Below are 25,685 nucleotides of genomic sequence, written 5' to 3' on the forward strand. Positions count from 1 at the left end.
GGCGGCGGTACACTGGCGGGAGACCGCCAGTGTTGCCGGTCCGACCGCGGCTTTACCGCCGCGGTCGGAATGCCCATTGGAGCACCGCCGGCTTGTCGGCGGTGCTCCCGCGGTCCTCCACCCTGGCGGTTTGAAACCGCCAGGGTCGGAATGAGGGCCATAGTTCTCTGCTATGGAGGACTTTGTGGTAGAAGTATTTTCTTCTCCCGCCCATTATCTTGAAGATCATATAATTTGTTTGCAAGCAATTAAAAATTGTAACAATTTTATGTTGATATGTTTATTTTCATAGTAGAGATCCACAGTTATTTTATATTATCTGCAGACATAGTATCTCTTTCCTGAGAAGGAACAATAGACCAAAGAAATAAGAGAGTTAGGAGATCCGTGATGGTGTTACTATGTTTGTAAGGAATAAATTAAAGATACATTGAAGGAATATTGCAAGTAGCCACGGATCTCTGTGATTTTAGAAGAACTCAGGCTTCAGTCTTGCTCCTAGGTATGGTCACTGAACTTGGTGACTTGCAATATCCGTATATCTTAATATTGTGTGACAGGGTATACTACATCAGAAATATAATATGCAGAAAACAGTCCTAGCTGCATAAACATAAGTTCTTTATTGGATTGCTACAGACTCATTCAGACAATAATTCACAAACACAGCCAAATCAAAGTTCTCACGCACACATACAAAGCCCTACTCACCACTGGCTGAACTGAACAGCATACATTTTGACCAACCAACCAGAAACCTGTGCTCTGCCTCACTCTCACACATTCTACGCATCCACATAAGCAAAACTGGAAGTCACTCATTCTCCGACATCACACGTAAGACATGGAACGATCTCCCTCAACACATCAGACTCTCCTCCTCACATTTTGATTTCTGCAAGAAGCTGAAAAGCTGTCTCTTCTTAGAGGCACCTTGGGGACCACAAACCTACACTGCTGCCCAAGTGCCTGGATGCCTTCTCAGGTGATTAGTGTGCCATACAAATCAATATAACTTAACATAAGAAAAATGTGTGTAATAATATATTTAGGTAATTGGTCACTCGTAATACATTATTACAATGGAGTAATAAGCATCGTCCTTCCTCCTTTATTATATTGCTGCCACTAGGTTTCAGGGTGTCCCTCTTCCCTTAGCCTCATCTTCTGATGGCAATTGAACTCAAACCCAAACATCCCATGCTGACTATGATAGAACGACTCTCCAAAACTGACTCTAGCTGCCTCTGTCTCTTCTACATATGGGGCACTGTAAAAAGGGCAGATGAGCAAGTGCAGTCAATGGGCAAGCTGTACAAGCTCATGCAATTGTTTTGAGGGTGGGCTCATGTTTCATCCATCCCCGAGGACATCACATTGCCTAAAGCTGCAGCCACTCACACTTCAGAATGCAACAGCAATGGTGAAGGAAACAGGTAGGCCATCATAGGAAAAACATGTGTTCTTGAATTCTGTGGAGCCAGAGGGAAAGAAGGGGAGGGAGGGAGCGAGAGAAAGAGAGAGTCCCCAAATGTACATTAAAAAGGCTACAGCAAGTCTCCTCAGATTTTCATGGCCTCATAAAAACATAAGGGCTTTAGCCTTGTGCTAATACATGGTCACAAGCCACCTCAGTGACTTGCCATATCCTTATGATGTACAGTTAAAAGTACATTGGACATACGATCTCCTAAGGGTTGGGGGCCTGAGGCATCTTTCTTTTTCCAATTATAATTTGAACTTTCCTAACTGCGAGTCCACACCTGTGCAGGGTAACCTCTTATAAACTGCACTAAATCACTTTGGGTTTAATGGCTCTCTTAAAACAGCAATGACTAACAGTATTAAACTAGTGGAGAGCCAACAGTGAAACAAAATAAACAGAAGTATTAACAAGCATTTACAATGCAGTGGGCCCGCATTTGCTCGAGCTGGACCTATCAGCGTTGTAAATTCCTAACTGGACTTTTCTTGCCATTTAAATTGAAAATGAAAAGTAAAACAGTTGACATAAGCGAGGCGGTTCAAAGCACCATGGCTGCCTTCAGCAATCGTGCAACTATCCATGTAATAGGGCAGTCTGCAAGGCGATGACAAAACCACTCCAAGTAGAGACAAGCTTAAAGCATTTACAAATTATAACAATGGATTTTGAAAGGCAAGCCCACGAACGAGTTAAAATGATGGGTGTGCGGTGGGTGTGGTTTAAAGCCCACAATACTTACAACAGGTCAAAGCTCTTGTGTGCTTGACCTAAAAAGGGGAATTACCACCACTGTGCAGTGATAACTATATGACTATATAGGACATTGCATTTTACCCAAATGATACAGAAGGAACAGATAATAATAGGAACAACTATGCAGTCCCCAGGCCAACAAAAATAAACATATATTATTGCTTTAAAAGACCTGGCTTGGAAATAAATATGTGGGCATTTTCATTTTAACGTGTCGAGTACTGCAAATGAAGGCCCACTTCAAATGTCGGTGTATTCCATGGGGTACCACTGGCTTCTTTACTCTTTCCCAGCCAGGGATCAGCAACCTGAGGCCCCTGCCATACTCCTTCACTCACCATCACTGCCACATAAATACCAGTTTTGGAAATCAGTAGTAAGGACGTGCGGCTGAGAATAGAATGGAGCGCGCAAGCATTGATCATAGACTACATTTCGTTAGCTCCATTACCTGGTAGATATCTTGAAAACGTTCTTTGACCCTTTGACATAATTTTAAACATTTTAAAGAAAAAGAAAGTATTTTAGTTGTTTAGCACAACAGAGTTACCTTCAGTTACGATTTACAACTGGAAGGAAAGTTATAAAGATGTGTTTCCTGGATTGTAAGCGTGCCTGCCCGGTCCCAACCCCAGCACACTCCCCAAAACCCACCACACAAAATACATTTATTTGTAAAATGTGTGGTGGAGCTTTTGTTTGGTGGATTTGAGGGAGTGAGATTCATGGCCAAAACAACACCTTTTTACGATCCTTAAAACACTTTGCATTTAATGGATATCTGCACATAAAACAGGATACTTCTGTCAGACAATACCATGGCATAACCAGCTGTTGTAAATCCTTTTCATCTTCTTTTTCTAAAGCATCATAGCCTACCCTTTTATCTGGTATGCAATTTTACATCATTAGTGAAGGTGTACAGAATCTGGCAGTTACAGCATGCAGATTTTATCTAGTCAGCAAATTATGAAATAGAAATCACAATAAACATTTCACCTGACACGTTAACATGGAGAGACCCAAGGCTCCATTTGGTAAAATGTGTTTGGAAAAACTCCTTTTTACACACCAGCACTTTGCCGTAAACATCATATACGAAAAACTCAATCGGCTCAATTACGCATACAGAATTGGTTTTGGCTCAAAGCTTGGAAAGAAATGTTTCTAAAAATTGCATTTCTCAATCATTAGTTCTAAATAAAACCACCCATCCTAAATTTGTGATTCCCAAAAACATATTTAAGTAGGAAGAGTAAAATTCCAGTTTCCAGCAGGCAATTACATTTTCATATTGGAAGAGATTTGGCTGGAAGGTTAAGATTTAAGATATAGAGTTAAGCTGGAAGGGTCATATTTAGGATATAGAGTTAAGCATTTGGGATATAGGTTTTAACCATTTGGGACATCGGATTAAGGGTTAAAGGTAAGGAGCTTTGTGTTAAGGGGTTACAATGTACATTTTAAGAGTACAGGGTATATCGGTTAAATGTATGGGCTTAGGGCTGTAGGGTTTGGGATAGAGAGATTAGGGTTTGTTGTAGAGAGTTAAAGGTTACAAATTTGGGGTGTAGGGATGAGGAATTTAGAGAATGGAGGTCAACAGTTAAAGATTAAGGGCCTGATTTAGATTTCAGTGGATCTGTTATGTGGATAAAGGTTTGGTGGTTTAAATTTTAAGGGTAGATATTAAGGGTACAGTGTTGACTCAAATAATTGCATTTCTTTTCAAAATATATTTAATTTATAATGCATTGATGAAAGTTACAGATAATATAGGCATATCTGTACACAAAATATGAAGTGTTGCTTTACCAACTAAAGCTGTACTTCATCCATTCTATGTCAATGAAACACATATCAATTTAGACCTAATGAATTTAGAAGTGTTAAAAGTAAATTGATGCTATTTTTTAAGTAAAAAAAAAAAATAAAGCTAGCAAGATACAATACTAAAGCAATAACTGAATTAGAAGCAATGGCATTTAAACCGTCCATCAAACTGAGCAGTCGTTAAACATTATAACTACTAACAAAAGTATGTTCTGTCTTTCAGAATGCATTTGTGTCCATGGAAAATGCAGTGAAGGGACAGTCGGGGATGGCTCCTGTGAGTGTGATGTTGGCTGGCGGGGAATCCATTGTGACAGTGGTAAGGTCTTTTTCATGATGCTATCTCTGTAAAACTTTGAAGAATGCCTTTGACATGCCAATGCCTGTGAGGCATACAGTCCCACAAATATAGTGGGAAGTGATCTTTGATCAAGAAATGTGACACAGGAATTGGGTCTGCAACCACTTCAGTGACCAAAGTTCATCATGCAGGCCATTTCCATGACATTAAGAAGTACATTATATTTGGAAACTGAGATTGCATTCTTTTAGTATCAACAATGCAGGTTGCTTCAAGCTACAGAGACGTGAGTGCTGAACAGAGAGAGATAAGAGCAATGCATGTATTCTTAAGTTTGTGCCTACCACCTTGAATTAGTAGATGTGGTTGTAAACGATCATCTGTAAGTGTTTCTGCCAAGCTGCCTGTCCTTCAGGAGAGGCATGTCATGCTTTTAAGATGAGTGTGGAAAAGGCTTGTTATTTACTTCTGCCAGAGCATCTATAAACTCACAATCACCCTAATCCATCAGTAGGTCCTTGACATTTGTGTACACCACATGCAAATAGCTCAGTTGCCATTGTTCAATCTAGATTTGTGACATATGAACTAGGGAAATGGAGTCTATATTGTCACAGTGAGGCTTTTATGTTGCAATAAGCATACTATAAAAAGGTGATTCTTCAGTTTGATTCACTTCAACACACTTCAAGTCACTGTGGAGCCTCATTAAAGTGAGGCCTGCAAAGGCTCTCATATACATAGTCAGGATACGTGTGGTGATGTACTGAAACATTTCATTCATGCTGAAAACCTGTCTTGGGGATGCAGCTCATTATACCATTCAGGATCCATAACTAATGGCATTAGTAGCTTGAAGTCTCCATCCTCAGCTTTTTCACTGACCCCTATCGTTAAAATTACATATGAAATGTTGAGGCTCATGGAATCAATTAAAGCCTCAGTAAACCCTATTGTGATCACCCTCTATTTCTTGGATGGAACAGTGAGTGTCCTTCAAGTCAGAGAAAGTTTATCAAATTCTGCTTCACGTGAAACCTAAGAGCAATCTGTTAATCACGAGGTATTTTCTTATTCTTAGAAATTGGGTTACTGGTTGACTGGGGAGTGATCCCTGGTCAAGCAGCAACTACAATCGTAGTCAGACTAAGGCACAAGCAAACACTAAATTAATCTGTGCTCAACCCCCTGGTAGTTTGTACATTGCAGTCAAGCTTAACCTAAAGGCAAAGTGTAAAGTATTTGCGCAACACTTCAAACAGTAAAACAGTAAACACACCACATAATAAGGTCTCATACTAGGTTAGAAAAATAGCACAAAATGTAATAAACAAAACAAGATCAAAATGACAAAAATCCAATAAGTAGAACCAGCGTTATTAATTTTTAAAGAATAAACTGAACAATAGCACCTACAAGCATAATGGGTCAAACAGGGATATCGGGTTGTACTGGACCGGGGAAAAGTCAAAAGTTCAAGCCGCTTGCGATGGACCATATGTTGGATACAGTCCCAGATTAGTCCAGTTGAAGTTTTGCCTTCTCAAGTTTTGTGCCAAGATTTGTGTACTTGTAGAGAAGTTCACAAGGAGAGCATCGCTGTTGATGGTCATAGTGGCACAAGAATCAGGCTAGGCATCGTGGATGGGCAGGCTGGAGCCTTGCATTGGCATTCCATGTTGGCGGACAATGCTTTCTATGTGAACAGCCACAGCAGTCCTTCTTTCTGGTAGAGTATCCGCAGGTCTAGAAGGGTACTGAAGTGGTGATGTCTGAGGTCCAGCAGCAATACCCTGGTGCCCTGGTTCTTGAAGGTGGGAGAAACTTCTAAACATTGGCTTTGAAGTGCAAGACATTTCCTACCTTCCTGCCCTGCCTTCAAGCTGGCTGGCATGACAATACAGGCCTGTTAGGCCCTTTCAGGACACAGCCTATTCAGGTGTAAGAGAGGCTGTGTCCAGCTCCTACCTCCCGTTCTGTCCGAGACGACCCATCAGGTATCACCTAAGCTCCCATTGTGTGTGGTTGTAAGGAATACACAAAGCCCAAGTGGCAATTACACCCAGTCATGTGAGCCTGGCAATCTGCAGGCACCAAATGGCTAATGCAAGAAAATTCCAGCTTTTTAAAAGTGGCATTTTCAGAATTGTAATTTAAAATTCAACTTCACCATAAGGTAGAATTTTAAATTAGCATTCCAGGGACACCAAACTTGAAGGAGTTATCTCTTCCAATTAGGAAATTACACTTATGAAATGTAATAAGGCAACTCCAGTGTTATCCTATGGGAGATAGGCCTTGCAGTAGTGAAAAACACATTTGAGTTTTTCACTACCAGGACATTTAAAAACTAAACTTACATGTCCTACTTTTTAATACATTGCACCCTGCTCTCTGGGCTGCCAGGAAGTACCTTAGATGTGACATATGTAATAAGAAGGAAGGTTTGAGCCTGGCAAAAGGTTTAATTTGCCATGTGGAAATGGCAGTTTAAAACTGCGCACACAGGTTGGCAGGCCTGAGACATGTTTAGAGGGCGATATAAATGGGTGGCACAATCACTGCGCAGGCCCACTAGTAACATTTAATTTACAGGCCCAAGCCACATGTAGTACCACTTACTAGGGACAGTAAAGGCACCTTAGCACTGGTTAGCAGTGGTAATGTGCACAGAGTTTTAAAGCCAAATAAAAGGAATCCAGCAGGAACAGGAGGATTGAATTCAAAACATCTGTGATGACCTTGCAGAAAGAGCCATACGCAACACTTATAGTGTCACCCGAGGAAGGGGTGTTTAACTGCACTGGTAAGGCTACATCTAACTTTCTGTTAATTGAGTCAATTCATTCAGCTTTAAACTTATAAGGATGTGTTGGAATAGGACAATTAGTTCTTCCCTATAATTAATTCTGGTTCCCCTGGCGCCTTTCAATGTATTTAAAGGTACCATGAATTTGAATGGGAATACAACCAAACCTAATGTAATTCTAGGCTACCTCTGATTCACGTTCGATGCAGCTGAGAAAAAATAGAACAAATGTCTTATAACGCTTATGCCTCTTTCTATATCCTCACAACAGAGCACAGCAGATTGTGATATGGAAAATCTCAGATACATGTTTAAATGAGTGAGATGTCAAATATTTTACTGATGTATTTAACTATAATGATTTTCTGCATCTCAAAGTCAACTCTTGGCATAACAAAATGTGCAAAGCATCAAATTGTTATCACATTTGAAAAAACAAGGAGTGTGTTGCTTAGAAAAACTACTAATCGGAGGTGCAGTGTGAGACCTCTCAGAAAGTAATTGACCTGTTGACCTAATCTCCAAATGCAAACTTGTTACATTTAATGCATGGCTGGAAGTCCAGAGGGCTGTAGGAGAGTCAAAGATATTGGTAAAGGTTTGATGAATTCAGTTGTGACAACCCTTCTCCCAATACTGCTGCCCCTTATTTAATTACAATTGAGGAGACTCTTAGAAAGGGAAATAATACATTGTCTTAAGCCTACAAATATTATGAAGAAAAAAAGAAACCCATTAAAAAAGGAATCGAAGCCAAGGACAGCTAAAACCCCGTTTCCTTTTCTACGAAGGAATTGGAGAAAGTTTAATTGAGAGTGTTAAAAATAACACAATTGGTGATTATTAGAGAAGAAAGTTTTACATAGAGCGATGTCCCATTTGCAACAGATTACTGGCCTAGAAATTATAGTAGAGCAAGTGCTCTCAGTTTCAGCCCCAGCATTGGTCCTTTAAAGGGACAATATTGCTAAGTACTAAAATATATGATATTTTTCTGCATCACATCTGAGAAACAGCATCTGAAACCTTTGGCTTCTTTAGGTAAACCTGAGGGCTTGCCAAGCAACAGGAATATAAATAATAACATAAATGCCAATGTTCACCCTTTTACCTCGGTTGTTATTCTAGTAAAGACGATTGGACCGGAGACTATCAATTTCAGTGCATTTATTTCTTCCCAGAGGAAACTACTGGCAGTGGTAGACCATCAACTAGTGTTTATTTGCATGATCTTCCACTTTAACTATATTCGTACTAACAGAAAGAACGGAGGACCATTGCCACTACAAAACCTTACCCACCCCATAGAATGCGAGTTGCAAACTCTCCAAAAATATTTTGCCATTAACGGACAAATTACTACTGCGGTTCGCTAGTAGAACTTAATTCACGTTGTACAATATTTAATCATGAGATTCCTAAATAATTTTCTTACATATTGTAGTAGACACAAACCTGAAGCCATATAAATTTACGTCTGAAAAAGTATACAATAAATTACTACTTGTCCATAAACAGTGTGTTGAGTTACTGAGCACCAAAGATGGATAAGTACCAGCCTGAAGATATCAGATTCTGATTCATTTCATGTATTTAATTGCAATTAATTTATAAAATGTTTTATCAATTTACTGAACAGAAATTGTGAATTGGCACTCCAGCAAAACAATAATAACAACATCATCTATGACTAACGGTTAGAAGCTGATGAGACAGATCGAGCAAAGAGATTGAAAGATTTTTGCCTATTGGGTTCCATGCTAAAGTCTAACTGCCTCTATTTATGGGTGGAAACATGAAACAGGCATTGTTACAAAAGTTGTCTAGATCAGTGGTTCTCAAACTTTTGATTTCTGTGGACCCCCACTTTAACATTAATGGAACCCAGGGACCCCCACTACATCATCATGGGAATCCGGGGACCCCCGCCTGAGTCATTACTGGAAGCTGGGGACCTAATTTGTAAATATTTGTTAATACTTTTTAATTTTCTAGGCTCTCGCAGACCCCCTGAGATCGCTTCGCGGACCCCCCGGGGTCCCCGGACCACAGGTTGGGAACCACTGGTCTAGATGATATGGGCCTCCATCTTAAGCTATGGCCTGAGCCAATTAGTTGAAGGCAGAAAACTGGGATGTCTTGAGGAAACTCTGGAGGTGTCTTCTCATGAAATTTATTATGCAATAGCTATGTTTCAGATTATTTTCTAATTGGAAATAAGGGCACCGGTAATCCAATATCACAGTGGTTTATGTGATTAACTTTATTGTACTACTGAGTTGACTGCTCTGTAATCAGCCTTGAAGGTGTTAAGCCAAGTCTATGTTAAACTCTAAATAAAGTGAAACATGTATTTTGTAACACACACAACACAGGGAAAAGACTGACTTGCCGTTTCCCAAATGGAATCTTCTTGCACAATCAATGCTAAATCACTGTCTACCCAGACGTAGGCCTCGGAAATTAGCATGCTGTGCCACCTCCATCTAAACTGCTTAAATGGGAGGGTTCAGCCCTTCCTGATACAGGTAACATCTTTAAGCAAAGCCTTGCTTGTCTGAACAAAGCTGAAAATAAGTACACAAACCCTGTGTTTTTGTATATTTAAACCTACAAATGTATCTTAGACCAAACCTCCCTTGCAATCAGGGATACTGCATATTGTTCACAGGGAAATTCTGATAATATTCTTAGGGAGAAAAACTAGCCTAGCTGCTCCATTTTAGAACTTAAGCATCTTTAAATACCTTTGGATAAGGTTCAGGGGATGCTGGAGAACCACAGTCTCATCAAAGGACTCATAATCACAACAAACAGGGTCTGATTTAGAGTTTGACAGATGGGTTATTCCGTCACAGACGTGATGGGGATCCAATTGGCCGTTTTACGATGCCCACAGGTTATAAAGCGATTGTAATACAGTGAACGGGATATCTGTCTCGTTTGTGACGGAGTAACCTCCTCGGTCAAACTCTAAATTAGGCCTAAAGTTTTGTCACTGGGCAAGTCAATGAACCTGTCATAAAGGTGCTGTCTGCAACTGTCATAGTACCAAAGTTAGATCCCAGTGGAGGAAGAATGATCAGCAGAAAACCTTGACCACTTATATATGTAAGAATATTCCTCCTTGTCTTTGCATTCACTTCAAACGAGTGGAATTTAATCGTTGGAAATACTCTTTGGCATCCCTGGGGTTGCATGGAGGAATTATGAATTGGTAATGAAGAAGCATATGGTGAACTGATAATGCTAGTGTTGGTGTAGGAAAGTACCATCTTGCCTGGCATGTTACCCACATTTTTACATGTATGTCAGTTTGTTTTAGCCTGTCTCACTGGGATCCTGCTAGCCAGGACCCCAGTGCTCATAGTGTGTGGCCTGAAGTGTATATATGTGTAGTGACTAACTGTGTCACTCGGGCTCTGCTAATCAGAACCTCAGTGCTTATGCTCTCTCTGCCTTTAAACTTGTCACTATAGGCTAGTGACCACCTTTACCAATTTCAATTGCCACACTGGAGCACCTTTATAATTCCCTAGTATATGGTACCTAGGTACCCAGGGTATTAGGGTTCCAGGAGATCCCTATGGGCTGCAGCATTTCTTTTGCCACCCATAGTGAGCTCAGACAAACCTTTACACAGGATTGCCACTGCAGCCTGAGTGAAATAACACACACGTTATTTCACAGCCATTTTCACTGCACTTAAGTAACTTATAAGTCACCTATATGTCTAACCTTCACTTGCTGAAGGTGAGGTGCAATGTTACTAAGTGTGAGGGCACCCTTGCACTAGCAAGGGTGCCCCCACATAGTTCAGGGCCATTTCCCCAGACTTTGTGTGTTGGGGACACCATTACATGCGTGCACTACATATAGGTCAATACCTATATGTATCTTCACAATGTTAACTCCGAATATGGTCATGTAACATGTCTAAGATCATAGAATTGTCCCCCCATGCCAAATCTGGTATTGGGGTGCCAATTCCATGCATCCCCGGGGCTCCACTATGGACCATGGCTACTGCCAAACCAGCTCTCTGGGGTTTTCTCTGCAGCTACCGCTGCTGCTACCCCACAGACAGGGTTCTGCCCTCTTGGGGTCTGGGCAGCCCAGTCCCAGGAAGGCAGAACAAAGAATTTCCTCTGAGAGAGGGTGTTACACCCTCTACCTTTGGAAATAGGTGTTAAAGGCTGGGGAGGGGTAGCCTCTCCCAGCCTCTGGAAATGCTTTGAAGGGCACAGATGGTGCCCTCCTTGCATAAGCCAGTCTACACCAGTTTAGGGAACTCCCAGTCCCTGCTCTGGCACGAAAATTGACAAAGGAAAGGGGAGTGACCACTCCCCTGTCCATCACCACCCCAGGGGTGGTGCCCAGAGCTCCTCCAGTGTATCTCAGACCTCTGCCACCTTGGATCCAGAGGTGTGAGGGCACTCTGGAGGCCTCTGAGTGGCCAGTGCCCCCAGGTGACGTGAGAGACCCCTCCTGATAGATGCTTACCTGACTAGGTGGTCAATCCTCCTCTGAGGGCTATTTAGGGTCGCTCCAGTGGGCTTTTCCTCAGATAATGACTTGCAAGAATTCAACAGAGTTCCTCTGCACCTCTCTCTTTGACGTCTGCCAAGGATTGACCGCTGACTGCTCCAGGACGCCTGCAAAACTGCAACAAAGTAGCAAGAAGACTACCAGCGACATTGTAGCGCCTAATCCTGCTGGCTTTCTCGACTGTTTCCTAGTGGTGCATGCTTTGGGGGCTGCCTGCCTTCATCCTGCACTGGAAGCCACGAAGAAATCTCCCGTGGGTTGACGGAATCTTCCTCCTGCTTCAGCAAACACCAAACTTCAGCGTCACCAGTACTCTGGGACCCCTCTCATCCTGACGAGCGTGGCCCCTGGAACACAGGTGGTGGACCCAAGTGACCCAGACAGTCCAGTGGTCACTCTGTCCAAATTTGGAGGAGGTAAGTCCTTGCCGCCCTTCTCCAGACAGTAGTCCTGTGCGCCGCGTGAACTGCAGCTTCAAGGGCTTTTGTGCACATTTCCACAAAATCCTGCATGCACAGCCAAGCCTAGGTCCCCAGCACTCTGTCCTGCGATGCTCAGCTCCCGGAGTTGATCTCCGGTGTCGTGGGACCCTCTTTTGCAGTGTTGAGATGACTGCTGTGTTCAGACTTCTTGAACCTGTGTTCAAGGACTTCTGTAGGTGCTACCTTCTTGTGCGTGGGCTCTCTACATTGCTGAGGGCCTCCTCTGGCTCCTCTCCCAAGTGGCAACATCCTGGTCCTTCCTGGGCGTGTGCAGCACCCTTTTTCTTCAACCGCGACTCTTGCAGCTAGCAAGGCTTGTTTGAAGTATTTTGCCAATGAAATAACTCTGCATCCTCCAGCACGCTGTGGGACATCTTCTGCACAAAGGAGAAGTTCCTACCACCTTTCGTTGTTGCAGAATCTTCAGCTTCTTCCACCCGGAGGCAGCCATTTTGCACCTTCTTCTGGGGTTTAGTGGGCTCCTGTCCCCCCGGACACTTTCACGACTCTTGGGCTTGGTCACCTTCCTTTGCAGGTCCTCAGGTCCAGGAATCCGCCTTCAGTGCTTTGCAGTCTGTTGTGGTCTTTGCAAAATCCTCTATCACGACTTTAATGTGTTTCTGGGGAAATAGTAGTACTTTACTCCTACTTTCCAGGGTCTTGGGGTGGGGTATCTTGGACACCCTTAGTGTTTTCTTACACTCCCAGTGACCCTCTACACACTACACTAGGCCAGGGGTCCCTAAGTGGTTCGCATTCCACTTTCTTAGTATATGGTTTGTTTTTCCCCTAGGCCTATTGCATCCTATTGTATTCTACAGTGTTTGCACAACTTTCTGACTGTGTTACTTACCTGATTTGGTTTTCTGTGTATATTTTGTGTATTTTACTTACCTCCTAAGGGAATCTATCCACTGAGATATTTTTGGCACATTGTCACTAAAATAAAGTAACTTGATTTTTAGGAACTCTGAGTATTGTCTTTCTTATGATATAGTACCTATGTGATATAAGTGGTATAGTAGGAGCTTTGCATGTCTCCTAGTTCAGCCTAAGCTGCTCTGCTATAGCTACCTCTGTCAGCCTAAGTTGCTAGAACACTACTACTCTACTAATAATAAGGGATAACTGGATCTGGCACAAGGTGTAAGTACCATTGGTACCCACTATAAGCCAGGCCAGCCTCCTACAGTTGGTGATGGTAATAAGGTTGTATGGTGTTCCAATTTTGAAATGCATTACTAGAGTCCACTGGTTAAATTCCTCAAGGTCCAGTAATAAAACAAAACCCACTGGATGCCCAATGAGGACTGAATATTTTCAAAAAGAAGCCAAATCTTTTATGACAGTGGAGATGAAACCATCACTATAGCTGACAAGATAGCTTCAAACCATTGCTAAAAAAACAATCCTTCCTTCGTGAGAGTTTGGGACTGTGGTTTCTTTCAGACTCTTTAATTAGGTCAGATGATGGTGGATTCCATCCTGTAGCCCTGCCAATCCAAGGATTTTTAGTACATCAAATAAATTGATTTATTTTCTCTGGAGCCCCCATAAACAGAAACAAGCATTTTCAATTCAACGGATCTCACATTTGCTCGAGTTAGGGCTATTAGCATTGTAAGGAAAAAAAAAACGCGGCGCGATCGCACTATGTAAAATGCAGCGCGATCGCGTTGCATGGCAAATAAGCAGAGAAAGTAGTCCGGATCCCAGGCTGAAAACATCGAGCCTTGTATGTTTTTAGTAGTTTACCGGTGCTGTGTAGGTGGGCTAAACACCGGAAAAGGCATGACGTATGCATGCCTTTCACAAATGATGCTGTGTTGGTGGGCTAAACACCGGAAAAGGCATGACGTATGCATGCCTTTCACAAATGAAAGCAAGTGGATTTTAAAAGGCAAGCCCAGGAACCCACGTAAGTGACTGACGTGACATGGGGGAGGTTTGAAGCCCAAAGAGAGATTACAGAATGGTCGGAGTGCTTTGCGCTCGCCCATAAAAAGGGAACTTCTTGTGGTCTGTTGCTGTTTTCTGGTGTCACCACTCTGCGGTACCCATAGCTCCTGACTGGTTTTGCTTTGTGTGACATTTAGCTGTCAAACTATCAACTTTATCCTTGTGGACAATGTGCAGCTGTAAATGTGCCAAAATTACCAAATGCTCCCTCATATCAACAGTTCTAAACTTGGAGACATGGTCACAAGTTATGCTTTTTCAAAACACATAACTAAAAACTAGGACTCTGGACTATGACACTTATATTGTTGACAAGTGAACACTGCCCTTCTGGTATATTTCATTGAAGGGTAGGCTCCTCGTAAACAAGTATTCTTCAGAAACAAGCATATGCCAGACTAGATTTCTATGACCTACATTTGTCATCTGTATGCAAGCTTGCTTATGTTATACTGATCATCATGGAGACTGCTCTTGTAAAAGTTACTGTCCTAATGGACTTGCGCACCATATCCAAAGTCCATTCAGTTTACCGACCCATGCTCACCAGTTATCAACATCCTCATTTCATTTTTATAAATAATGAAAAATCTTTGGACAACATCTTTTGATATTCATGGGGTAAAGTACCCACTGCCATAATCCATACAGATATTGCAAGTCACTGAGGAGCACAATCCAGGAGCTAAGTAACATGGAAAGGAAAATCGGAACAGAGCGGAGAAGGGAGAAATGAAGTTTAGGGAGGCAGAGCGAATGGTAGGGCAGGAGCATGGGGGAGAAGGGGGATCAGAAAGAAGAACACTCCAGGTCATTAAGGACACTTTCCACTATTGACCTTTTCACCCAGAAATCATTGTTTTCATCTGCATCAATGTAATTAGTCCAACAGAAGCAAAACACGCCTCAAACTCCCACAGTGCATCAGTCGGTCAAATAAATGACCTGAATTGGAAATAGTGTCTGTAATGACATGAAAGGAGGTGGTAGCCCTAGGAGAAGAGTAGACCTATGTGAGACAATTTGAAAGCTCAATCGTGCACTCTTATTTACAGTACTAAGCATCTGACTCATTCCTAGGTCAAACCAATTTAAGAAAAACTTGTAAACTAAAAATAACTGTTCTATCTCCTTTACACATGGGTGGGGCATAGCCCATGGAACAATTAGCTAAGCACCAATGCAATGGTCATTACATCAATTTAAATGGTATTCTTAATGTGTGCCATACTGTTAAGAGTTTGTGCCCAGTGATCAAACAACTTGGCACAGTCTCAACCTGTTGGAATTTCCACTTAACGCATCAGTCCCTCAATGCAACGTAACCTGTAACCTGTAAATCAATATAAAAAGAAATGAGAATCTCAACACCGTTTGTGCATTTTCTGCTGGACGAGGGTGAGAACGATTGATCCTTTTGAGCATCGTAACTGAGTTAAGATCTCCAATTGTAAAATAACATGGTAGCTCTTTTAATATACAGTAATATTAATTGAAGCAATTAACAAATAATTTAGAACTATTGTACTGATTTTATGTTAATTTTCCAAATGCAGACCAACAATAATGCACATTTTTTCTTTCAGAAATCACAGATGATAAATGCAACAGATCTTGTCACACCAGTGCCAAGTATGTAACCAACGTATTATTATTTTCTTGTTGTTGATGTATTTATTATTATTATTGCTGTTAGCTATTTCATTTGTTGTAGTGGGATGATTGTTATTATTATTAAAATCATTATTATTTGCATCTTACATGTCATTACAGATTTAATTTATATATGTACTTTTTATGTAATTGTTTTTTATTTAGATACTGCTCTACACCATGTGGAAGGTACTGCCATGCCTCAATTGTAGAGATTCTTTTTTACCTTTTGGGTTCCATCGTTGGCATTATTGAATAAACTTGGCTCATAGTCTGGCTGGTGGCCGAGTCCTATTTAATAGCCTGTGGTGAAATGTAAATTCAGATGGCATAATTCGAGTAATTTGGGGAATTTCATGTTACACTTGTTACGTGGAATTCACATAATTACGCGACTGCAGCACTTCGTGAAATTACAAGGCACTCACTGTCAAAATGTACCCTCAACGCACCATTTCACTGTCGTTTGCTGTTCTTTCGTTTTTTGTAATTTTTTTCACCATGAAATCCATCAAAAATAAAAGCAAAGACGCATTTTTTGATAAAATTGAGCACTTACTGACATTTGAGTTTTGTGACATTGTTCATAATTACTGGAAATCACATTACGCACATTTAGCACAACTCTAGTATTTAACAGTCAGGTGTACATCATGCAGCACGGATATTTCTGAGAGGTCTGACCAGCTTTCAGCAGACTCGTCCCACTCCACTTGGGTGGAAGAGAAAAGTGTAGATGATTGCTTCTTTTCGGCACTTTGGGTATCTCAGAAACGCACTATTCCTTTCTCTTACTAGGAACAAAAAAAGCAACACGGAAAAATGAAAAGCAGTTAGGGGGCCTCTGCCTCCCCTTTACTAAAAAAAAAAAAAAAATGCTGGTTCCTACCTATGGAAGAAACGGGCTTTAAAGGCTGCAGTGCTGCTTCTCTTTGAACCATTCATCTAGTTTGGGGTATCTACTCAGCCTTTCAAATACTATTATGTCCTGCTATTGTATATAATTCAGCAGCCTTTTTTCAATATTCACTTATTACATCAATGGTTCTTTCTGTCTATATTGTTGAAAAAAGCTGCTGAAATTACATGTTCAAGCAAAACATATAATTATAGACTAGTAGAAATGGATAAGCACTGCCGGGGAAACTAGCTGTGGTTTAAAAAAACATTTTACTTGAAGCAGATGTGTTAATAAACATTCATTCACACATTTATTACCACATTGCAGAGGTCAAATTCGATGTTATTACAGAGTGCCTCTTTGCAGGGGAAATTCAACTTTGCTAATAACCAGAAGACCTATGCAGTGTGACTTATGTGCTTCATGAATGTTACCACTTGGATCCTAGATCTTGTACTTTTTAGTTAAAATTACTGCCAATAAAAAAAAAACGCATGGCTTAAAATATATATACAGAGCCTGTTGTTGCGTCACGGCCTGGATAAGTAAACTTACAAGGAGACACGCGTTTAGGTCGATAAACCTTTGGACCACGTTTGGAGACTTCCCAGTACGAAGTGATTTCTTTGCATAATCATTCGACAGATCAATATAACAAATCAATAAAAGCAATCACTAATCAATAAACAATCAATAAGAATCAATAACTGAACACACCATGACCTTTCAGTCATGAATAACCACACCAGTTTAGTTAAGTGTTAAGTGATATATTCCCTATTCGTTACAACCTAATATCATGTTTATTAGTCTCAATAGCAATAAGCACATCAAAACCACTACTATTTGGCTCTCAGAAAACAACTTAATCAATGCATAGATTATGATCATTAGAACTTAAGCACATCATTAATATGAATCAACTTAGCAGAGTCTCATTAGTACATGATTCAACAAAGCAAGAACTCCATTCATTTGCCTATTTGCGTCAGATATTAGTGAACACCTTAACTAACCTCGAATTAGCATTAGCATGTTGGGCTTCATGCAAAACATTTAGTGAACATGAATTTAGAAAACATCTAAACTAAGGCCTCTATCAAGAGAGCAGTTGGTACCTCGAAAGAAAAGGCAAACATAAAAATGTACAATTTGCATCAGTTAGTTACCAATCCAACGGATCAGCAAGCATCGTCAGTCTTCATCCTCAGGACATCAGTTCATCGGCATCAGGCAAAGCAGGACGGGGCAAAGTCTCAAGATAGCATAGCTAAGAACAGATTACTTCCCTCATATGGAGGAGAAGATAAAATCCAGCATAGATGGGTAGAGGATAGTTTAGAAGGGGCAAACTAAACTAAACTATGGCAACTGGCAAAAGTCTTTAGCAAAGGAATAAGTGGCAATGGCAAAAGTCTCTTTAGAAAAGGACAAATGGCAATTGTCAAGTGGCAAAATGTCGAGTGAAGAAGTGTCTCTTCTCCTTGGGTCACGCCATTAAATCAAAACTGTCTAACTGTTCCCTAATTCCTCATTGGGTAATTTTTGGTGCATTAGTATCTCCATCCAATCGCAAGGTAAGTACCCCACTAGAAGTTTCCTCAGTTTGCGGTTCTCATGTCACTGATTGGTCTAGGTTATTGACGTCTTCACCGTTTGGAATGTCAGATAGAAAAAGTTACACTTCGCGTTCCAGTCAGTGTCTTCATTGTCTTCTCCCTGGGAGGTTAACCTTGTACCTGTTACGAATTAGACTATTTCATCCAGCAAGAACATCACATTGAGCAAGTCGGTTCTCATGAGAAAGAATTTACTACGGTTACACACACATAGCTTCTGGAAAAGTACAGCTTCGTGTCCTTCAGCAAAACAGCACATTTCACGTTAGAAAAAGCAATTCAAATATGAGGCCCGACAGCTAGGCCCAAGCTCTTGTTAACTTAAACCCACTTTAATTAATAAAGCAAACTCTTAACATATAACCTGAACTATGATATATTAGTACAAATTCGAACATTAGTGCATAACATTTCATCATTAATAATTATTTTCATTAGTCTTCATGTACATTGGTAGCCACGCCCCGTGGGCACATTTTAGACGCGTGTATTATTTCTCTATGTTAACACATTTCTATGAAGCTTTATCACGCATTATATTTCAAGTTTCGTATTAATATTGCTTTAAAACTACACACTCCAACAAGCCAACAAGAGTAATGTGTGAAAAATACAAAATGCAGTGGTCAAAATACCCGTATTTCACAGTGACAAGTGAAATATGGAAAATACTACACGGTTCAATGTGAAATACGAATTTCATCATCATAATGACAGCGCCCAAACCACTTTGCAGGACTTTACTAATGTCTGGACTAATAGTATAATGCAGTATGAAGGAACAGGTAACATGGAAAGGTTTTTTGAATTATTTGTCAAACATTGCAATGTATATGGCACATTCACGGGGTTTATTATTTTCATCCATTTTAGCTAGAAATAAAAAATTTGTGAAATCTGAAAATTAACCACATTTTGCTGCAAATTATGCAGCAAATGCAGTAAACACATAATTATGTGGTAAACACTACATCCACAGAATTGCATAAATTATCTGGGCATCACCATGGTCCATTGTATTACCAACAACTTTTTCATGAAAGGCAAACCTCAATATTCAAATTGTAGTCATTGTTAGTTGTAATCTGAAGAAGACACCATTTTCAAGATAACTACCCCAAAATAACAATGTTGTATAAAAATATATAAAGCGTAATGTGTAATATAGTCCTACAATGCCATTTTGGGGTTCCTGTGACATTTACAAACCTCCCACCCTTCAGATTCATTATGTGTGATGTCACCTGAACCCTTCAATGGCAATATTGGCTCATGTTACAGTTACCTGATATGTATAGGCTCTCCCTCTCTCTGTCGCTATATATTAAATGTGATGCTGCAATGGTTTTGAAAAACTGTTATTCCGAAAAAGCTTTGAATGAGTAGTAATTCAAACACCTACCCCCAGAACCAACGGAGTTGATGATGTCTGCAGAGTTTGTGATTCCGGAGGGAACAGCGAAATTTTAGCCCACTCATAATTAGCCCCCATTTGGCTTACAATGTATAGCAGCGGGAAAAAAGGCAGTGTGTGAAAATGTTGTGCATGACAGCAGCAGAGAGGACATGGAACGACCCATAACTTATTCCATTAGACATACACTTCTGAATGGTTTACCCAGTTTTGAAGCATGTCTGATGCCTTCCTTTTGTCTTCTGTAGCTGCCTTGAGAATCCAGATGGCTCAGCCTTCTGCAAGTGTGCCGCTGGCTTCAAGGGAAATGGCACCGTCTGCACAGGCAAGTATGGCGCACTTCGTAATGCTCAAAAATGTGCGTTCAGTTGAAGAGATCCCTGGGTTAACCTTTGCTCAGAAAATAGATATGTAAAAGTATTTTTTCTGATATACTGATTTTGAACTTGTCTTGATACTTAGTTTGATGATTGTACTTGCATCGTATCCTCCCCGAAATCATTGTAGGTATCTTCTGAAAAAAGGGTGCCGTGAAAGCATCCATACACACAGAGAAGCATTCTCGAAGCGAAGGTGTTTGGAAAATACACTTCAACCCGTTCTTTGAATGAGGCTTTATGGTCAAAGCCTTTGGGGCTAATTACAGTCTTTTGAACTTTATTTTGTGAAGAAACAGAAAGATTTCTGTTGTCATCACACCATTATTAATAGTATATACTGTGCTCTGAGTTGATCAAGGCTAACTAGAAACCTGACAATCCTTCGCAGAAGACACACACACATGAAGTTAAAGTTTCAGGAAAGACGGCTTCATACTAATATACAGAGTTGTTTGAACAGCGATATTCCAAAGATATCATTCCGATGTACAGAAGTCCAAGCCCAGCAGGGTGGCATGGCAGGAGACCAAGTCTGAAGTCCCTGTTTTCTCTCTTGTCCCATTGTGTGTCTGTGGTGAAGAATAGAGGACTGCATTGTTCCTGTTCCAGAACACAAGGCTGGTGATTTCCGACACTCTGCTACTCAGAATGATAGTTCCTTTGTTGCCTTTGCCCAGGTTTGACTGGGGCATTCTTTTCAAAGTCTTTCTGTTTGTAGCACAAAAACTGACCTTGAACTGGTCCATCTGCCTACACAGCTCCAAGAACCCCTGTTAAATAGTGCAGTTTCAGGAGGATTAGGGGGTGGTAGCTCTGCAGAAGGTGAGAGAAGGCCTTCTTCCAATTTGGAGTTAAATTTCCCATTTAGCCAAAAATTCAGACAGTGCAAAGGCCCACAATAGATGAACTAATGGCAAATCTGCTTGTGCGTCTGGCTGTGGGATGCAAAAGAGTGCAGGTTGCACGAGCTTCAGCATCAAGGTTCTGCCCGGTAGAGGTACGAATAGACTTTAAAGGTCCACAGTGTAATCTGGTTTTCTATTGCCAAAATCCATGGTGGTGTCTTTAATTCATATGCTAAAGCTGGGGTCAGAAATTGTAATACCATCTCGAATTAGGGAAAAGGTTTCAAGCCGTTAGACAGACCTTCCCCTGAAATAAAGAGGAATAGAAAACCCCCTTTCGGGTCACTGACAAAGAACATTAGCCAGTCTTAAAGCAATTTGGTAAATTACTCTAGAAATGGGGGTCCGACCTCTTCCAAGGTAATGGAGCTTGCTTTAATACCAACAGAACATGGTACAATTACAGTACCCTTATCCCCATACGCAAAGGCGTTCAGGGATCTCACTTCAGATATATGGAAGATGATTGATCTTATTGTTGGTATTTCTTGGATTTTGTTGCAGAAGTGTGGGACGGTTATAGAAGACGAATCATATATTCCTTTCCTTTCTAGAGCAGGTCTTGCTGGTGGTTCAAGTGGGTAATGCTAAAGCAAAGCTAATTCTAGAAAACTTAGCACCCAGAAAGGAAGTTCAAAGAATGTCAAAGAATGTTTTTACCTCTGGTTTCTACAGTTGTGTTCTTCTACACTCCATTTGTACAGATTTCAGAAATACTAGTTTGAACTGGGTGCCGATGTGTAAAGATATTGCATCCCTGCCTGCTGGTTTATTGGCACTTGCCTCATTGTTACTTTTTTTTTAGCGCAGCCCAATGACTAATAGAAAGCATGTGTCTGTCCATTCATTTGCAAAGCATCTGCTCAGTACAGACATGTCTCTATATCACTTGTGCTAGAATACTACAATTGCTTCCTCTAGAAGCTGGAGTAAAGTAATTCAGGTGGCAGGCATCACTTGTGTAGTCCTACATAATGAACACTTAGTATACCTTAGAGGGTCTCTCAAAATCTCAAATGACAATAACACCTTGAGAAGAGTTGACAGGCTAAGACTGTGAACCCAAAAAATTAAATCTCGAAAAGCTGCAAAACAATCCTCCTTCAGATTAGCACTCTCCTCCCAGTATTTGTTACCCGTTGATCTAAGATGCTCATGCTGAAGTGACCTCCTCCACTTCTATAAATGACTAAAAGCTTTCCTGTTCCAATGTTAAGTGGCCAAATCTCCAAACCTTCAATTCCCCTACTTCCTCTTCAGTCCACTGAACTCCCTCCTTTCCTAAATTAAACTCTAATTTTACTAGTCTCCACGTACTTGATTCGTCTAATCTTCCTTTATTTTTCTACTCTGGAACCTCATTGTCTCTTTAGGATCTTCCTCCACTGCTCTTCCTAGTTGTTTCACTCTCATCTCCTCCCTTCCCTTAATACTCGGCTACTTTTTCCTGTCTCTTCTTTACTCTAGGTGTCCCCATTGTTATCATCCCGTAAATTATATTCATCCAGGTCTCACTCTGTCCCCTGATTGTCACACTGCCTTTCCTTTGCCTGGTATTCCCCTCTCCATCCTGAAGTCAACTCCTCTTGCACTATCTCCTTTACACTGTTTCTCACTTCACCTGGCCTCTTCTCTCCTCTCTGTGTCCTCTGAGGTTCAACCCTTCCATCTTTGAGCAATCCTCTAGCTTTTCTCCCTCCCCCATTGTTCTCCAATTGCCTGTACTACTGACCGCCAAAGCTGTTTGCCAGACTCAAGTTCTGAGTAAAAATAATATATTATGATAAATAAACCTACGGATAGAATGGAATTTTAGGTCAGCCTTCATTTGTCATTTGTTTGCTTCTCAAATAAAAGGAAGGTCTGACTACGGGACAGCATATATTTAGTGTAGGATTAGGTGTGTTCTACTTCCCACTGACACTGATTAAATATTTGAAGTGGCTTTGATGTTGCTAGTGCACTTCAGAGTCCATTTAGTCTCTGTGTTCTTGCTTTGGACTAATGAAACCCCGTAGTTGAAATGGGCAGGATCTATTGGGGACTTCGTTCACAATCTTTTTTAATATTACAAAACAGTCCCCCTACTTTTTGTTAAAAAGCAACTGTCCCTAAAGGTTAATGTTGACTTTCATGTGCCTCTGGCTGAAAAGGAAAGGAGGGGGACTCATATACTGTGTATACTGTGTAGCCAAGGGAGAGGAAAACAACTTAAGAAAAAGCAAGCCTACTCTGTGAGATGCCTGCTATCTGAAAGAAATGTAAGTGTGTGCAATTGGTTATTCGGCAAATCCAATGGCTGCTTGGGAGCTAATATATGTTTTAATGGAGTTATTTATGTCTTTCTGGTAACAAAGAAGTATTAATTTTAAGCGGTAATGTGGGGATGTTAGCAGATGAGTTCTGGTGTTCTTCCTTTTAAAAGAAACTTGGGGAAAAGGCTTGCACTAGTTACAGGTTGATTACATATCTTAAAAAATATATATTTTGAAAGCACTTGTTTTATCTTAAATACTAGTGGCTTTATTCACAAACGTAAGTTGCACAATTGAGTAAGTTTACACTTTGTAGTATCTATGCCAGTTTCATTATTCACAAACTCTGCGTATAAACTGACAACAAAAGTATGTTACTTGTCTCCAGCCCCAGAGTAAACCAAGTGGCTCACTCTTGTGTGAGTGGGTAAACCTGCCCCTTTTCCTACCTAATGCCCTGTGTCCGTTACACTTTTACAACTAAAATCCCTACATGCATGTTTGGACACTCCCCAGTTCAGGCAGAGAACTCTTTATACAGTAGATGTAAATACCGCTATTCCCCACTTTGCTGTAAGTGATTTAGTTCTACGAGTGGTTATACCCACAGACACCTGCAGTGACTGTGTCAACCAATGAAGCTATCATAAGGTCCCCCCACTCTGATTGACCCTTCCCCATTTATGCACTTCAGCCACTGATGGAACTGCATGAACTGTGTTCTGAAATTAGAATGACTCTGCCCCCTCCTAAGTGTGACCCCAGGTGCTGATGGAAAGAGGAATGTTATGTTTCTAAGATAAAATTAAAAGCATACATAAGGATTCCAGAATGTAATTGTTTGTTGTTTTTTGCGTAGTTTTGTGCGATAGCCGTATTTGATCTCATCTGAAACTAAAGTCACATTCACCCAGGGGCGGCTCCTTTGCAATGGGGAAGGAGTGTCGCCCCACTGGCGCTGAAAGATAAAACGATATTTAATTATAGTTTTATATTTAAGCTGCTTGTTCAGCCAGCAGCATGTTCAGGGATGGGTGGGCTGGGCCACAGGAGGTGGGAGGGGGAGGATGAGGAGAGAGTGCACTTAAGTGTGCATGTGCGTTTGGCCGGCAGTCTCAAGCCAGCCAAACACACATGCACATTTAGGTTTCTCGAGCCTTGCTGTGCTCAACAGCCGGGCTAGAGGAATTGCGCAGACCCCAGGGTTGTGCCTGAGCGGCAATCCAAGCAACTCGGACCAAACTTGACACTGCTTTCATGCTGGATTTAGCATGAAAGCAGCACCAGTGTTGCTGGGGAGCCTGTGCTGGTGTCCCAGTGAATGTTGGGACACCAGACAAAGAGGAGCAATGAGTGAGGTGGCAGGAGACGGCAGCGACGGGAAGAGGTTCTTTTTTTCAGTTTATTTATTTTTTATTCCCTGTTCCTCTTCCCCGCCCGCCCTTCCCCTTGAGATTTGCAGTGGCCGCCTTGCATTCACCGTTTGGTAATGCAGAACTATTGAGCCCTATTCACAAAGGAAAATGAACTTGTATAAAGGTATTAATGTATAAATCCATAACTGCACCTATTAGTAAGTATACATGTTATGCTATTCAACATTTCTGAGTGTAAGGCTGCTCCTAGGTGTAGACTTACTTGTCTACAACCTGTGGTGGAACCTTGTCACCAGGAGTTGTGACTGTAAAGTTGGTACACTTTTAACACGTAGGTTGAGACCTCCACCACCAGGGTGGAGATATTCCTATGGACAAATATAGGGACAATGTACAATGTTTATTATAATTTTTTTTTAAAGGAAAAATATTGTAATGTAAAATATTCGTATAAAATCAGTTTCAATGTGTATTATATAATCTAATTAAAATATATTTATTTTAAAATATGTCTTTATTAAAAGCAGCTACAGTAAAAACAAATCTATTTAACATGTATTAAAATGTATTAAACATTATATTATAAACCTAAATTATTTTTTTTAATTAACAAATGTTTACATGTTGAAATGTATTTTAACATGAAATATTTTTATTAAATGTTATAATAGAATAAATATTTATCAATCGTATCATTTTCTAACATTAAACAAAATATATTTTTTTATTTTGATAGTCGACATAAGATTATGTTCGATGGCATCTGTCGCTGTAGATACGCATGTTCTGCAATAGCTCGCCATCTGGTGTTGGGCCGGAGTGTTACAAGTTGTTTTTCTTCGAAGAAGTCTTTCGAGTCACGGGACCGAGTGACTCCTCCTTTTGTCTCCATTGCGCATGGGCGTCGACTCCATCCTCGATTGTTTTTTTTCCGCCATCGGGTTCGGACGTGTTCCTGTCGCTCCGAGTTTCGGAACAGAAAAAAATAGTTAATTTTGGAAGATTTTCGTC

General features: G+C 40.8%; 1 protein-coding gene across 1 annotated transcript in view; it reads left to right on the plus strand.

Moving 5' to 3' along the window:
* The window catches only part of STAB2 (stabilin 2), an 805,158-nt gene that overhangs the window by 477,143 nt on the left and 302,330 nt on the right, over positions 1-25,685 (plus strand). Inside the window, 3 exon segments of the mRNA XM_069228991.1 lie at positions 4,296-4,391; positions 15,758-15,803; positions 20,007-20,083. Coding sequence (XP_069085092.1) covers positions 4,296-4,391; positions 15,758-15,803; positions 20,007-20,083 — 219 coding nt within the window.

The sequence above is a fragment of the Pleurodeles waltl genome, chromosome 4_1 (assembly GCF_031143425.1).
Source record: "Pleurodeles waltl isolate 20211129_DDA chromosome 4_1, aPleWal1.hap1.20221129, whole genome shotgun sequence".
NCBI classification, from domain to species: Eukaryota; Metazoa; Chordata; class Amphibia; order Caudata; family Salamandridae; genus Pleurodeles; species Pleurodeles waltl.